We start from the raw sequence: 17,227 nt of genomic DNA on the forward strand, positions 1-17,227 counted from the left end.
TTAAAACAATATATAGTTCACAAACATGGCTTGAAATGTTTGTGTCCTGATCCCCTGCGAATGACCACTATAACAAGGACCTCTATTTCACGCAACAATGCCCCCATATTATGGCATTGCTAAAGAATTGAGGTAGGAAAAGGTTTCGTAGTAAATTGGCTCTTGACAAAAGTAGCCATAATTTATCCTAGTTCCAACAAAACTGAGGTAAAAAAGATAAATAGGGTATAGAGATGATAGGGCTTAAGTTGTTAAGATATTATCTTCTATGAAGCCATATACAAATCTTATAACTGAAATAATTCATTTTATTGTTCGAACGTGCTAAACTTAGAATCTAAATGAAACCGGGAAAGATTCCTTTTTATTTTACAAGTATATTATACCAATCCAAATTAATTTTATGAAAAAATAAAAATACAATTTAAAAATTGTATTCGCTTGCATTTGCCTACATATAGATTTCCTACATTTATTTAATTTTCGAATTTAAATTATGCGAACTTATTAAACAAATTCGTTAATTTGCGATAGTGATGCAATAGTTGCACGATTGATTAATGTTATTGTTTACTTGTTAACTGACAAATAATACAATCCTCATTGATATTGAAAACAATTTAGTATTTTAGTTCAGTGATTTTTACCAAGCCAGTCGTACTGTACCTATTTCCTCAATTTTTACTACTTCTTGCCTATTTGTTTGTCTATTGAACAACCACTAGTTGATTGAACACGGAGTTTATATATACAGGTTTCAATAATTAAATATCAACTAGACTAAAAACAAAATAAAATAATTAAAAAAATTACGTATTAAGACTTGAGTAATTGTTCGAATTGTAATGAAAATGAAACTATGAATAATGTTGCACAAAAATATTGAAATAATTGTATTTGCAGGTAAACGAAAAAAACCGACTTCAATTATATCGGCAAGTAATACAACGTAGGTAGACGAAAAATTAGTCAAGTAAATACGCATTATCAAACATTACTCCAAAAGTTGTAATCAGATCTCGATGAAATTTAAACGTGACCATATGATAAACATCGGATTTCGATTAAATTAAAAATTATCAAAATCGGTTCAATCGGGCCGATTTCTCTGGGATCCCATCATCAGATCCTGATTTCTTTATCGTGGTAAGGTATATCTCCTGTCCAACAAAAAAAGAATTATCATAATCGGTTCATAAACGACGAAGTTATCCCCGAACATTCATAAAATATATATATACATACGGTCGAATGAGTAACGTCCTACTTTTTTGAAATCGGTTAAAAAATCGTTTCACTCGGTGTTGTATCCAATTAGTTTTAGAATAATCGAATGCGTGATGTTTGACCGCAGTCGGTATCAATTAACGAATTGTTATTGTTTAAAACAACATTGGAAACATAAATTGAACGCAGGTAACCATAATGCTTATAGCGTGGACGCTTTAAGTATGCCAATTTAGGTTTGTGGTAGATATTAAGTAACCAGATAAGAAGAAAAAATATATTGATTTGATTTAACAATTAATTGGTTACATTTAAATTGTGCACATATTTTCGTAATAGTGTTATTACTTGTACTATTTATTGATTGTAACTTGTTCTCAGTTAACAATATGCGATGGCGTGATACATGTTTATTACTATTTACTATTATTTAGGTTGTTTTCAATATACATACTCAGTTTAGCAAGACATTCTAGCGAGATAATTCGCTATATTTACAACTTATTAGACTGACAAACAAATGCTCGGTCTGATATTTATGTTCTGGCAACATTATAATTCTTTTATTCACACGATCCTAAGGACTCATTAAGGACTGTATTATTTATTAGCAATTTATTCAGGTTAATTCTGTTTAGTTACAAAAATATTTCATTAAGCTTTTTTTCTGCAAGACGCAGTAATTTAAATTATCGTTATTAACAGATAATAAATGGCTTTAAATTTTAATAAAAAATCGATTAAAATAGATTAACTTAAGTTAGATTGAAAAGAATCGACTAATTGAAATAATTGACATTTTTAGAGTAATCAATTTTCGTTTGTTTTATTACACTCGATTTTTTTTTTTTTTGTATTTTGTAAGGAAATATTTTAATTTTTGTTTTACTCAAAATCGAAAACACGTGCATCTTAAAAAAGCCTATAACATCTAACATTTATTTATCACTTAAAAGTGTATTTCACACTTTAACAGCTGCATATCGTAATTATAAACAGCACCGAAAACTTCAATGAAAATTAGATTTTAATACCTTAATATAAGGTCTAATTTCAAACTAAACTAAACGACGATATAAAGATTTATCGGTACAGACGCAAAGCCTAAGGCTGTGTAGGATAGCGATAAATTCATTAATTCGTGTACAGTAAATCCATTAGGTTGAATTCAATATACATATTCAGCGCGCCCGAAGGTAACAACAGCGTGTGTTAAGCCGTGCGTATGGTGAGATATAGGCTTAAGTATAGTTGACAGTGGGCAAGGGTAGGTGGTGAAATTTAATTGACAGTGCAGGTAAGGTAAATGGGTGTAAGCCTATGAAGGCTATTACCTAGTGAACAAACTAATTTTGATATAAATTAATTTAGAATTACGACCGCAGCGACGAATCGTAGTGCTTTTAACAATCTGTCAGACATTAGCTAAATTATCTGCAATATTTGAGCATTGCTAAAAGCATTAACCCGTTAAATTGACTAGCCCGTTGGCGCAGTTTGTAGTGACCCTGCTTTCTGCTCCGAGGGTTGTGTGTTCGATTCCCGCCCCGAGTCTGGGTGTAATATAAATATTTATTTATATATTTATATATTTATATATGTATTATTTATAAGTATGTTTATCGTAAAAAAATATGTAGCTATACGAGTCGGCTGTTACCTATAACACAAGCATTAAGTTGCTTATTTTAGGAACAGACGACCGAGTGTGTATTGTGTAAATAAAAAATAAAAAGAAAAAAAATGTCGATATGGATAAATTCTGTAAGAAAAGTCTATATCTGTATATACAATGAAAACTATATCCTCCTACAGTAGCTAAGCTCTAAAGCTTTTGACCTGCGTAACATACGTAGCCCTTTACTCTCTTTAAAAAATATATAAACGTGCTGTAGGATTTGTCTCGCTGTTTCAGTATATACTAATACATTTCTTGTCGATTCTTGTTGGCATTAAAAAAATATATATATAAGACAAATTGTGCAGATTTTTTTTTAAATTTATTTGTAGTTATTCTTTGTATGGTTATACCTTTCGAATATGATTATTTATATTCAAAAAGGCAATTTGAATAAAGCGATTTTTGTTATAAGAACTCTGTTTGTGCAAAATATCTATTTTTTTTATAGAAGAGGGGGAAACGGACAGTTGGCTCACCTGATGGTAAGTGAAAATCAACATCCACAGACACCCGCTACATCAAAGGATTAGCAGGCGCGTTGCCGGCCTTTCAAAAAGGTATATGCTCTTCTTTGAAGGTCCCTAGGTCGTATTGGTTCGGAAATACCGTAGGTGGCAGCTGGCCATAGGGGGGTCGTGCGTGGCAGAAAATGGCGCAGAAATCGAGCTGTCTATCTATCTTTTCATTGCAAAAAAAAAAAAGTTGTGTCCGGAAATTCCATAAGCCTTAAAAATACCGTTGCCCAAATAAAAGCAAAATGGCTTCACTACCGTGTCGAAATCGCAAACGACATGAGTTTTTCTTTTTTATTCTTTCAGCTTGGGCGTTTAATTTATGGAAAAAACGTTGATATTTCTGAAAATTTGTATACTTGTGAACATGAATTTCACGAAGATTACCTATTTACTTTTTTTTAAATATCAATAACTGCTTAAGAGTTAAAAACTATAAAACTTAAGTTATTATGAAAAAATGTGATGCTAAGAATTTTTAATAATGTGATAAAGTTTAAAAAAGTGTCGAAATCGATTTTTATTAAATTTGAAATAAATATTATCATATTCAGCTTAAAAGTTCATAAGATGAAAAATTATTAATCACACACACACACACACACACACACAAACAAATATGTACACGCGTACTAGCTAGAACACACGCTCACATCTACGCACAAGAAATATTAAACCTATTACCTGATAAAAATTTAACTAGGATGACACTGGGCTGATATATAATACGAGTATATATCATTGAATATAAACAAACTCTGTATTATTATAGAATATACAGTTGTTACAGAACTCCCTAACTGTCTAGAGGTAAGAAGATAACATTTGCTGTTATAAACTCATTATCTCGGAACAACCCACCGGACGAAACCCTCCAAATTACCATTATTATATACGATCTTATCAGCGGTTAATTTACCAATCTTACAAGACTCCAACCTCAATAACATTTTCAAACTCATATGCTAAAATTATAAAGCCGTGGGGTTAATTTTATTATTGAGAAACAGACAGAACCTACACGCAAAGTCGTTGTGATTACATATTTTGATCTTCACGCTGATCCTTAAATATTATAATGAACACATTCTCTTAAATGTATAACGTTAACTAATAACGTTAATTAATATGGACTGATATCATGTCAAGTTTCATTCAAATCGATTTAGTTGTTACGGTATGATTAAAATCAAGAACAAAATGATAATATAAAATAATGAAATAGATAAAATGCTGTGTGGTTACGGCATTAAGAATATAGCCCCCTCTCTTCCCGTGGGTGTAGTAAGAGGTGACTAAGGGATAACACAGTTCCACTACCGCGTTGAAACTTAAAAAGCCGACCGATGGCGGGACAACCATCTAACTGCTAGGTTTGAAATACACAGGTAGAAGTCGGGCAGCAGCGTCTTCGGTGCGACAAAGCCAGCCCTGCGGTCACCAACCCGCCTGCCCAGCGTGGTGACTATGGGCAAAATACACTGAGTTCACTTCATTTTTGGCGCGAACTTGTGGAGGCCTATGTGCAGCAGTGGACTATATTAGGCTGAAGTGATGATGAGTGATGAACTAGATAATATATACATATATATATATATATATATATATATATATATATATATATATATATATATATATATATATATACATATATACACACAAGCATTAAGTTTCTCACTTTAGGAACAGACGACCGTGTGTATATTATTTAACGCTTAACACTTAAATCAAAATTTTCATATGTTTCGGAGTCCGAAAACGCACGGCATACAATTCCTGTATGGTCTATATAAATATTTATTATACCATGTACTAAGTAAGACGCCGCGTTGGCGCAACGGTCACAGCACTGGTTTGTGGCTGTTTTTACCGTAAAACTTATTTTTAGACGTCTGCCATATTTTATTTAGAGTAGCTTAATAGCCACTTAATTTTTCGAGTTTCTCTCAGCAAGCCCTTCCATCTGATACCCATATTGTAGGGAAGCATAAAAAATAACTACTCCACCATCTTGAGTGTGGACGCCATGTTGAATTAAGAATGACGTCATATAGCTAAAAAAAGCACTGTCATCCAAATTTTTATGTGTACACAAAATCTTAACTCAGTCGGGTAAAAATATATGCTTCAAATTTGAGTTGCATGATTCCACCCTAAGAAACATACATACTTTTTAAGTCAAATAAAAGCTCTTAATAAAATATAACTCACCGGTTATATTAAGTACAACTCGCTCTCCATGTGTAGCCACTATGCGCCACTCGCAACGTTCCGGTGCAATCGTAGCCTCCGACCCCCAACCAGGAGAGTTGAACCAGCCGGAGTTACCCAGGAATGTTTGACCGCATTCTAAACAAATAGGTATAAGGTTATGTTTCACGATATAGGATTAGACCTACATTTTTATAAGAAAAGAAACAAGCATATTGTCCAATTGATGGTAAGCGTTTAAGGTAGCTTATAATACTAGGAGCATCATTCTTTTTTTAGTAATTTCAGGAAACTTTGCTGGATTTTGTATTAGTTATATGTTATAAGTAAATGAATTTTTTACGTAGATAAATATAATAAATAATACAAATATTTCCTTACTTAAGATAAAATGGCTACATACTTGCGCATTTATATAGTAAATTCGTTTGTGCTATGTCGCTGGCACTCAGTCTGACTCTCTGTCCAATCTCTGGTCTCTTCTTGCCGAAAACTTCAAGAGGCAGAATGGTATCCAAATAGGTTCCCTTGCTGAAAGTGTTCCGAGCGTAGTGCATAATAGAGTCGTAATCATACGTTTGACCGAGTGAATTCACTTCCTCTTCAGTGAGTTTATTGAAGTTGTATTCTTGTCCTGTAAAAATATGTAGCACATAAATATTTAAAATTGGTCAGAATTTCGTAATAAATAGATATCTTACAATATTTCCTATTAAACGTAGTACTGTAGCATGTCGGTATAAATACAAAACAGGCATAACAGAAGCACCGATTCAAACAACGTAAAAAAAATCGCATAAAAACTTTTTTAAGGGAGGATCAAATTTAACAAAACAATCTACTATATATAAAGAGAAGTAATGACCAATGTATCTTTTATTTACATTACTCCAATATTCGTATATATATTTCAGGGCGTATTTAAATAAAGTACGCAAAAGTAGAAAAAGAAAATCATAATACAATACCATTCAAATTGTAAATTTTAATTTTTCTTTTCTTGAATCTTTTATTATACTTTACAGCTTTTTAATCTAGACGTAGCAGGTAAAAAGTAATCAACTCCGTCAAACTTATTCACGAGTTTGCCAATAGCGGCGTTGGGAGTGGATTAAAGGAAATTAATTTGGAAGCTTATAATCCTTGTTTGGAACTTGCATTGGTATAATTGATAGCAAATTTTCTGATTTGAATAAGGCTTAAATTAATTTAAAATGTGTAGATATATCCGATTGTTTGTTACTTTAGGATTAAATTTATAAAATTTTCATCACTGATTTAAATTTTAATAATAATAAAAATAGACATTAGCAAGACACTTAGTGTTTATTTTAAAGTTTGTTGTGCAAGATTTTTAGTTTTGTGCACGTTGAGTTTCGTTACTTTATCGAGCTTTTAATGTTTAGATTTTGTTTCTAAAAAGTGTAACGCTATGTTAATAGTCTCCTTCAAATAACAGGATATTAGATAGAAGCAGAAACCCCAATCTGCTATGCTTTTTTACTATAAATTATGAGATATATTTACTATATATTTTATATAGATAAAAAACAAGTGTGTTTCGACCACACGACTGAAGTAAAACTTACGAAACGTAACTCTCTCTTTTCGTATGTTCACTAACTTCTATCTTCCTATCAACTTTACGACTAGCCCGTTGGCGCAGTTTGTAGTGACCCTGCTTTCTGCTCTGAGGGTTGTGGGTTCGATTCACACCCCGAGTCTGGGTGTAATATAAATATTTATTCATATATTTATGTATGTATTATTTATAAGTATGTTTATCGAAAAAAAAATGTAGCTGTATACCAGTTGGCTATTACCTATAACACAAGCATTAAGTTGCTTACTTTAGGAACAGACGATCGTGTGTGTATTGTGTAGATATAAAAAAAAAAAAACTTCCGTTCACCTCACCCGATCACACTTTTCGTAATGCTCTTCGTAAGTCAAGCGTGTTTAAAAAAGTTTTACTTCAAAAGACAATGAAATATCCATTTGTCCAAAATTCTTTTTCAGAAGATAAACCGAGCAAAAGTTAATTATTAACTAAAATATGAGTACCATATTTTTAGTTACTTTGTGGTACCAACAGTTACGAATCACAAATTGAAGCAAATTTAAATTGATAACAATAACCTTAGAGTTGCCTATCTCTGGCAATTAAGAAAATCCGTTTTCACTCTAAAATCGCCTTTAAAGAACTGTATTAAAATTCAATTTTAAATCACTGCAAGTTTCAGTAACAAAGACTAAGTTTTGAATGCCTAGAATATCGGCGCGATGCTGGCATTTTGGAAATTTATGTTCAAAACTCTGCTAAAGATGTGGTTTAAGTGCTTGTTTTTCATAAATATTGATATAAAGTGACTGAATTGCTTAAATCTCTGAGTTTTTCGTAGATAATTTATTACTGTGCATTAAAGCAAGTCATGTTTGTCATAAAATTTGATTTTAATAGTTTCATTTATTCTTTGGATATAAAAGAAATGCGTACTATTGGTACTTATGTATATTTTTAAGCGTAAACGGTTACAGATGTTTAAAAATTTCAGCAATGTTGGCAGCATTTAGTACTACTTTATATTTATATACATGTATAATTTTTATAAATAAACTTCCAATTTAATCGATGGAGAACTAGCTTTGCCCCCGGTTTCATACAAGGTGGATGTGTATCTAATTTGATATAAAAATAAAATAATTTATCTAAAAAAAAAAATTTGGGGTGGAATACTCTTAACATTTAGGGGGATGAAAAATAGATTTTGTTCGATTCTCAGACCTACCCAATATGCACAAAAAATTTCATGAGAATCGGTTGAGCCGTTTCGGAGGAGTTTAACTACAAACACCGCGACACGAGAATTCTATATATTAGATGGTTATAAAATTACCCAAGATTTCAAGTTAGTCCTTCAAGATCACAACTCTAAAATGAAAATGGATGCTGCTGTTTCATGTAACTGGTTTAGCGTGGTACGTAAACAAACATCCCTACCTACAGGTAGTCAAACAATCACTACCTCGTCGCTCTTGTATTCGTGTTTACCTAAATATCTAACATGAACAAACATCGGTTGGTTATAATTACATTATAAGTGTAAATTCAGATTAAAATTTATCTATGACAAATGTATTATTAAACTATTAGCCATTTAAAAGCCTCTTAAATAAATTAACAACTACGAGTTACGGGTATTACAATTAGAAACTTAATGCGCTAGCTTAAGTATCTTTAGAGTTTATAATTGCTATATATATTTACACATTTTGTATCTTTGTTTAAGTTGTATCAACGAATATTTTTAATTGAAGGTAATTCTGCTTATAATGAAGAAGCAAAATTTTTGTTTATAATAGCATTGATTTATGTACAACAATGGTTTACGAAATAATTCCTTCTCTGTAAATACTCAAAATTTGTTTATTTTTTATTAGAATATTTCTCTTGTACATAGTTATGTGTATAGAAAATATAATATTTTATAATCACTTAGTTGGTAGGATGTTATCCCGTTAACATTGATCCCACTTTTTCTACAATAAATATTGTGTTGTGAAAAAGCATTGATAAAAAAATAAATCAAATGAAATCGCATTAAATTCGTAACGAAAGGGACCACATCGTAAAATGAAATTTTTTCTTGCATTTCCTGCTTCGAACTATCTCGACCTTCAATGTACGTGATGCTATTTCTGTAATAGTTTCTCTTACTCCGTTTCTCAATTTCCGACATTAGATTATAACAATCACCAAGGAATAGTAGCGGAGATGTGATGTAATATTTTATTCCTTACAGCGGCTCGCTTGAACCCACTTGCAATCAGACTATAGTTCGTAGTGTTACATTAAGGTTATCATTACACGCATTATACGTAATGTGGCGTAAAGATTATCTCGTTGGATATTTCGCATGAGTAAAATGTGCGAATGAATTAATGGGGCTGTTCTAAATAGCGGAGCATTAGTTTTGCGATAAATTTGGCTCATTGTTTTATGGTCGCTTGTTTAAACATTTTGTATCTTATGTTCTTTTGGTTTCTGACCATTGTTCTATTCATTTATGTTACCCTGGTATCATGACACATGATGACATTTGTTTGTGTACCTATTAAATAGGGGTAAATTCTCAAAGTGACCCTGAGTGATGGATGATTAATGAAATATTTTAACAAATTCTTTATAATTATGATATGATCATGAAATATTAAAAATAATGCCATATTCCACTATAAGCTTAAGTACCATATTGAAAAACTGTGATTTTGCCTAAAATATTCGAAGTCAATTCCGCACTTTTTGAATTTATATGATTTATTATATCTCTGTAATAAATATTTAAATAACTTGTTTATGAAGACATCAGAACTTATCTTAGTTCAATATAAGTTCATGATTATTACGAATGCCATCTATAATCTCGGCCACGACACAAAAACTATAACACAATCTATAGATATTAATAAACAGGAAGATATGACATCCTTCCGGATACACATATACGGTATGACACGTGACACAATACGAGTCGTGTCATTCACAATGACACGTAACATTCGGGAATGGGTCAAAGAAACTGTGTCATCGGGGCGATGCTAATCTCTTAATGTACGTAATTACTGTTCCGTTTTCAACTAGGTGTATTAAAGGGGTTATTTCATTGGCATTGTTGCTTCAAGGTCTTCTTAATTATGCTACTTAACTAGTGTTTATGTATTGTCTGTACACCGATCGCAAAATTTCATATTTTATTTATACCGAGGTAGATCTAGATGTAGAATTGTAGACCTTTGTGATCACTCAAAGCCTTGTTGGCAAAGAATTTGTGCGAAAGACTGCCATGGCATCGAAATGAGAAATACATATACGAGTACGTCGAAACTTTTATAAATAACTACCTAATATTTAAATTAGATTTAATAATTAAAACAAAAAAAAATGGGAATATACAGTAGCTGAAGTTTGTTGATATAAAAATAAAATTTAGTTAAAGGAACGCGTCTGCAACAAAGAATTTTCTGAATTTATAGCATGTAAAGGTTTTCTTGGTATTAAACTGTTTAGTAGGTATTTATGAAAACATAATAAGACATAAAAAAAACATATTTTTAAAATTGGAATGTTTTTCTTGTAAAGTGAGGATATTATAAAAAAAAACATACTCAACGTGCTATGCAACGATGTGAATAAGGTGAAGATTTGAAACGCACGTCGCATTCGGGTCAAGTACCGACTTGAAGAAAAGACGCGGCTACGTTACGCACTTCACACTGAGCTTAACACAGAACAGATCTTTTTGGAAATGGTATAAACGTTAATGACAAAATCTCCCAACAATAACAGGAGATAAAGCTTTTCATATTTCATTTTTGCATGAACCTCTACGAAAAGACGATATTATCATATATTAAAAATCTATTTTTTGATATTTTAAATTTCAGACGGAGATACTGTTAGTTTTAAAGCGCTAATCAGTTATATCAGCTCAATATAATAATTGTTCAAATCAAATTTTTTATATAGCAAAGGTAAAAAGCATACGGTTTGCCTGATATTATACGGGTACCGTAGTCCACAGAGGCATTGTAAGCGCGGTGTCGACCACCCCAGGAGCTCTGGTAACTTTACTCACCATAGGAACACACTACTTGGGGGAGTATTTAGGTGTGATCTTCAGTAAGGTTGATATGTACTTTCCTAGTCAGACTGTTTTAAATTTTAAACCAAGATCGTTCCTGCTGTGCCCTACTTTGATGAAAATAAAACAAATTAAAAGATTATAATTTAGTAGACACTACTTCCAATTTTTTTTTTGTTCCAAGGCTTATTCAGATATGATCCTTTTGAGAGGACGCCATTTTGTATTTCATTTTATTTCTTACAGTCCTTGCTCTTAGGGAATATTTGCTTGGGAACAAAGGCCACTTGAGATCATTTTGGGGGCTGAATACAATGCGTGGAGGATGATTATTCTAATTTTACATAGTAACAATTTACATGAGGGAATTTATAAGGATCTGAGTGGAATTGGAAAGTTATTGTTGCAGTATATTTTATATAACAACATCAATTTATATTTTTTGAACGTTCTTTTTTTTATCATTTAATGAATTCGTCATTCCGATATCTGAAAAAGGTTTTATATCAATAATATATTATGTATGTACGTTCTGTATGTTTTTTTTTCATGATTTGAATTTCGATAATTATGTATGTTTATGTTTTTTGAATTACAGGATGATATTTTACAGTCCATTTACCTTACTGATGAAATAAGCAGTAACGAGTTGAAACAAACAAGCTGAAAAAGTCTTCTTTTTATTTTTATATGGTCTTTATTTTATTTTTTTGTTTTTTTCTATAATTATTTTTTATTATCTAGCAAAACAATATAATTTCTCATGTATATGACTTGCTTGAATTATTGCTTAAAATTTCTATGAACTTTAAAATAAATTGGTTATTTGTAATTACATTTAATTTAGTAATTAGTTGTCAGAACATGTGTAAGATAAAGTGACATTGCGTGTCAACATAACATTACAGAATAGCATACGTATACAATAAACATGTATGACACATTTACAATTACTTATATATACAGCTCACATTCGCTCCATGTTATATGCAGATTCATATCACTCACTATACAGCAACGTGTTTTCTAATTATAACATGTCTGCACATTGATTTAAAGGCTTTGTTTTCTTGTCTTTAATCTATTCTTAATTTAATTGAAGCGTGTGTAAAATACATGGTAATGTATAATTGTATTTTTTTTATTGATTTAATGTATTTTTTATGCATAATTAAAAAATATATTAGCATTTTGCACTCCTCTCTATATAAACTATAAGTGTGCGAAATTTCATACTCATCCGTCCACAATGTAAGGAAATAGACAGTTTCATAAAGTGCGTGGTAGCTTTTTTTGATGTAACTTTTTCTACAATTTAAAACTTCTTTTTAACAGCCTGTAATTTTTTTCGATAACGATTCAGCCTGTAATATCCCACTGCTGGGCGTAGGCTTTTTTTTCCATCTAAGAGAAGGGTCGGAGCTTAATCTACCATGTTGCCCCACTGCGGGTTAGCGGATATGTTCCTTACTATGAGTAGTGATATCTACCGGGTGCTTATGATAACAACCGTGACCTACAGCTTAACGTGTTATACAAACGGAAATAAATATTTGTACAAACACAAATATCCATCCCGAGCCGGAACCGAACCCACAAACCACCGGTTAGGTACTTACGCGCTACACGCACCTCTACGCCAGAGCGGTTGTTTTTTTACATTTTTGGGTGGTTTAATTTTTTGTGGATGAGTAAATATCTCTCTCATCACTAAATATAAGAAAGGCTTGAGCTTAATTCACTGCTCCACTGGAGTTGGTAAATAATTTGGGAGGAATTGGGGATAAGGTCGGCAACGCGCTTGCGATGCTTCTAATGTTGCAGTCGTCTAAAAGCTACAGTATTCGCTTACCATCAGGTGAGCCGTACGCTTGCTTGCCGTATTTATTAAAAAAAATCCCAATCAAGTGTTACTAATATTATCACAAAATTATGGTTACCGAGACTGACAGATTTACGTTCTCTCCGAAGCAAGTTAGAAAAAGGAGACGAAATAATTAAAAATATTTGTCCAAAACAGGAACGACCTCCTGCAGTATTAATGAAACTTTTGCATTGCACAAAAATTGGAAAGGTGGTTTATTATTCCAAAAGTTATCACAAATTATTTTGAAAGAAAAAATTAACGTAGCTGTTTTTAACAATGCTCAATAAAACCGGATCAATTGACATGTGTTGATAACGATTTCGTCCAATAGTCACAATTAAGTTGTTTTAGGATTAGAGCACCGCTTATGACAAACATTTGAACAGGCCATAGAGGTTTTTGTCTTTTTTTAGTAAGTGCTGAATGTTTGTATTTATGTTGGGCGTATTTCTGAATCTTCGACACAGAATTTTTATTTAGACTATTATCAGTTCGGTGTAAGGCGTCGATTGATGGAATTAAAAACTTATTTCAACCAATATGCCAATAACCGAAACCTAGTAATTTTTAGATTTTTTTATATTACTCACCACAGAAATACAATACTATTTGAGAGCATTATTATATAACTCTGATCTTCGGTATGGTCGAGGTTCTTTTCCAGATGGGTTGCTCTAGAATTTGAGCACGATCCCGGCTATTCACTACCTCCATAAAAATTTAAAAATAATTTACCTGTCATGATGTTGTCACGTATAATCTGCACGTGTCGGTCTCGATCGGGTCGCGTGTGTTCATGCCAGAAGCCGACCACGTGACCGAGCTCGTGGACCACAATACCAAACTTGTCGCAGTTTTTACCGATAGAGATGGCCTGGGCACCTCCACCTCGCTTGCCGACAAAGGAACAGCATCTGTTATGATATTATTAGATATTATTCCTGTAATGAGGTTTTTAGTCAATTTTTTCTTAAATAAATAAATAAACATATTTAGTGATGGAATCTATTAAATATAAATATTAGCTATATATATTGTAGTATCAAGAGTAAAATTACTGTGAAAATTGGATTCAATGTTAATTGTTAATGAATACTTTAATAGTCCGTCCAATAAACGATCAATTTTGTCCCTGTTACTGATTATGACCACTTGAATTTTCATATAAAGCATATTCGTTAATAAATGGAAAGAATATTAGCTAGGTATTCTACAACTCTATAGATGTTAAAAAAACAGGTATTGATAATAAATATTAATTTTCTCGTGTTAAACTCTTAATAATTACACAACATACAACTTCTAATAATGTTTAAATATGTATTAAAAAAATATGTTATGTTTCTCTTTATAGCGAATTGAAGTTATTAGATTTTTTCAAATTGAGATCAAATAACTGACATTTGGGAAGACTGCATATCCTGTTTTTGCAGTCACAAATTAAGATCTTCGTAATTGGACCATCAAACATGTCATGCAATGCTATAATTTACTAATTTATGAGACGATTTGGTTGAATTAGTCTAAATTTACTGATTTTTGTCTGCCCATGGTGCTTGACTCATTTCTGAAGCAATCAACCTTTCAAATTTTAAATCTCATCATTTTCAAGAATATAATTTTAATAGTCGACCCAATTTTGCCATAGTTAAACTCCTATCTATAATAATAGCTGATAAAGTTTATTTAGGGCTATCAGTCAGGCTATAGTGACTCCACCAGCAGAATGTAAAAAAAGATCTTAAACCATGAGTCCCATTTAGTAATGAAGTATTCCATATAAAAGTAAAACGGAAGTCATAGTAAATATATCAGACACATATATTTTGTAAAACATTAAACGTTGAAAAATTACCTGAAAATTTTTCAAGAACCGGTAAAACAGGCCTTGAATATTATTATGCATTAGTATTTACATAATCAAACGAGACAAACAAGTTTAGTTATAAACCAGTTCTTACCCGCAAGGTCTTTCAGTGAACACAATGTAGTCCTTGTGAAGCGCCGGATCGCGTTCCACAAATTTAACACATGTGAAATTCTCCCAATGTCTCATGGCCTGTTTGAAGAGTGATTTGTGCGCGCCACTGAAGTTACCGTCAATTTCGTACGGTATAACACCGTTGTCCCAAACACGTTCTTTTCTGTTCGTAGCCGCTCTTGTTGCACGGTGTCTTACCTTCATCTGGGGATATTTAAAGATGTGTTGTTTTTTTTTTTACTTGTTTTCGTTTGACTAATTTACAACAAATTTTTGTTTTCTTGTAATTAAAATTGATTCATTTATTATATAAATACTAGCTGACTCGGCAAACGTTATCTTGCCGCTAAGCGCTATTTAAAAATAGGGGTTGTTGGTAGAAGGGTGAAAATTTAGGGTTGTATGTATTTTTCAACGCCAAATCATAATATAATAAAGAATAAATAATTTATCTAAAAATTAAAAAAAAGTAAGGGTGGACTACCCTTAACATTAGGGATGAAAAATAGATGTTCGATTCTCAGACTTACCCAATATGCACACAAAATTTCATGAGAATCGGTCAAGCTGTGTCGGAGGAGTTTAACTACAAACACCGCGACACGAGAATTTTATATACTATATCAATGGATTGCTGCTTATAATGAGACCATAACTTAGCAAGATTATAACATATTACAGAGCATACTATGTTTACTTACTCGATACTTTCAAATAAAGAATCAAACTATATTTCATAAAAGGATTATTACACAGTGTGAGGTTCAGCAAGAAGTACTTACAAGAGGAAATACAACATGCTCGGCGGTTAAGAGAATTAGCATAAATAAATATTCAACAAAAATATTGCAAGAAATTCTCGTAGTAAACAAAGTAAGCATAAATTGAAATATCTACAGGAAACATTAAAACTTTAAAACCGTTTGGCCTGAATGAAGCCTTCGCTTTAGTAGAAAGGAATTCGGAAAAGTTTTTCAATTTCTACTGTTATAGATTTCGGAGTAATAATGAAATAATAGTAAGACGGAATATTAATTTTGCTAGCGTTTTGGTGGAATAATCATTGAAGATTTTTCTATCGTTTCATTTCTTTCTTGACAGTCAAAAAACAAATTTCATGAATATCAAATAATAAAAAAGACTGTACCTCAGTATGGTTGTATCTGCTCTCACTTGCTTCTAAATCATCGTCACTGTCCCGAAAAAACCAGTCCTTAAAAGGGGGATTCTCATTATCTTGAGTATTATTGGGCAGTGGCTTTGGTGGCGGTTTGACTTCGAATCTCTCTTCAAACTCATGTTCAGGTATTTCGAACTTTCTCTGATCAGCATGTAATTTGTTCAACTTCTTTTGATGACGTATAAGTTTTTTTTCTCTCGACGTTCTATCACTTCTATCTTCGTCGGAGTTTTTGAAGGCATTTAGGCCTGTCCTTTCATAAGATTGAATGTTTCTTAGGCTAGGGACAAAAAATATATTTTATAAGTACTCCGTAAACGTAACTGCTACAATATGTAAGAACTATACGAAAAAAATATTGAAATGTTAGAGGATAGTGCGTTTTATATATGTATGTTAATAAAACGTCAGCTATTTTAAATGGGGTAGTTTAAACTACTCGTCTGAGGTTTTATTATGTTAATTAATGGACACAAAGAACATGCAGAACTGAGTGCATATGATGAATCTTTTATGCGCCAGATAATTAAATGTGACAAATACAAGGAGGCTCAAGATCCACGACAGCGTTTCGCACGCTGTAGTCGCGGTGACTAGACACACCAACACCTGTGTCTATTACACCGACGACCGTGACGACGCAATTGGTCGCTTTGTGGCGAGGGCAGCGGAGATGACGGACAAGAAAATCCTTGAGCATAGTCTCAAGATGGCCATTCACCATAGAGATGCTGCCGTCATTGAGAATGTGCTCAAAATGTTGAAAAATGTAGAGGTGTGAAGACATTATTGTATTGTAAGTATAAATTATGCGTAGATAAAAGTGTAAAGTAAGTAATATAAATAATAAAATTGAATGTAATAGTATAGGAATAGGATAATGTAATTGTAATGATAAGGCTTTATATATTTACTTAATAAGATAG

The 17,227-nt window shown here is 32.0% G+C and overlaps 1 protein-coding gene across 1 annotated transcript in view; it reads right to left on the minus strand.

Annotated features, from left to right (window-relative positions):
• Positions 1 to 17,227, minus strand: part of LOC123655208 (tolloid-like protein 1) — a 79,171-nt gene that overhangs the window by 11,041 nt on the left and 50,903 nt on the right. Inside the window, exons 4-8 of the mRNA XM_045591040.1 lie at positions 16,269 to 16,581; positions 15,102 to 15,325; positions 13,876 to 14,054; positions 6,035 to 6,265; positions 5,632 to 5,769 (exon numbers count right to left, since the gene is read on the minus strand). Coding sequence (XP_045446996.1) covers positions 5,632 to 5,769; positions 6,035 to 6,265; positions 13,876 to 14,054; positions 15,102 to 15,325; positions 16,269 to 16,581 — 1,085 coding nt within the window. The remainder of the gene's footprint in view (positions 1 to 5,631; positions 5,770 to 6,034; positions 6,266 to 13,875; positions 14,055 to 15,101; positions 15,326 to 16,268; positions 16,582 to 17,227) is intronic.

This window comes from Melitaea cinxia, chromosome 7 (assembly GCF_905220565.1).
Source record: "Melitaea cinxia chromosome 7, ilMelCinx1.1, whole genome shotgun sequence".
Lineage (NCBI taxonomy): Eukaryota > Metazoa > Arthropoda > Insecta > Lepidoptera > Nymphalidae > Melitaea > Melitaea cinxia.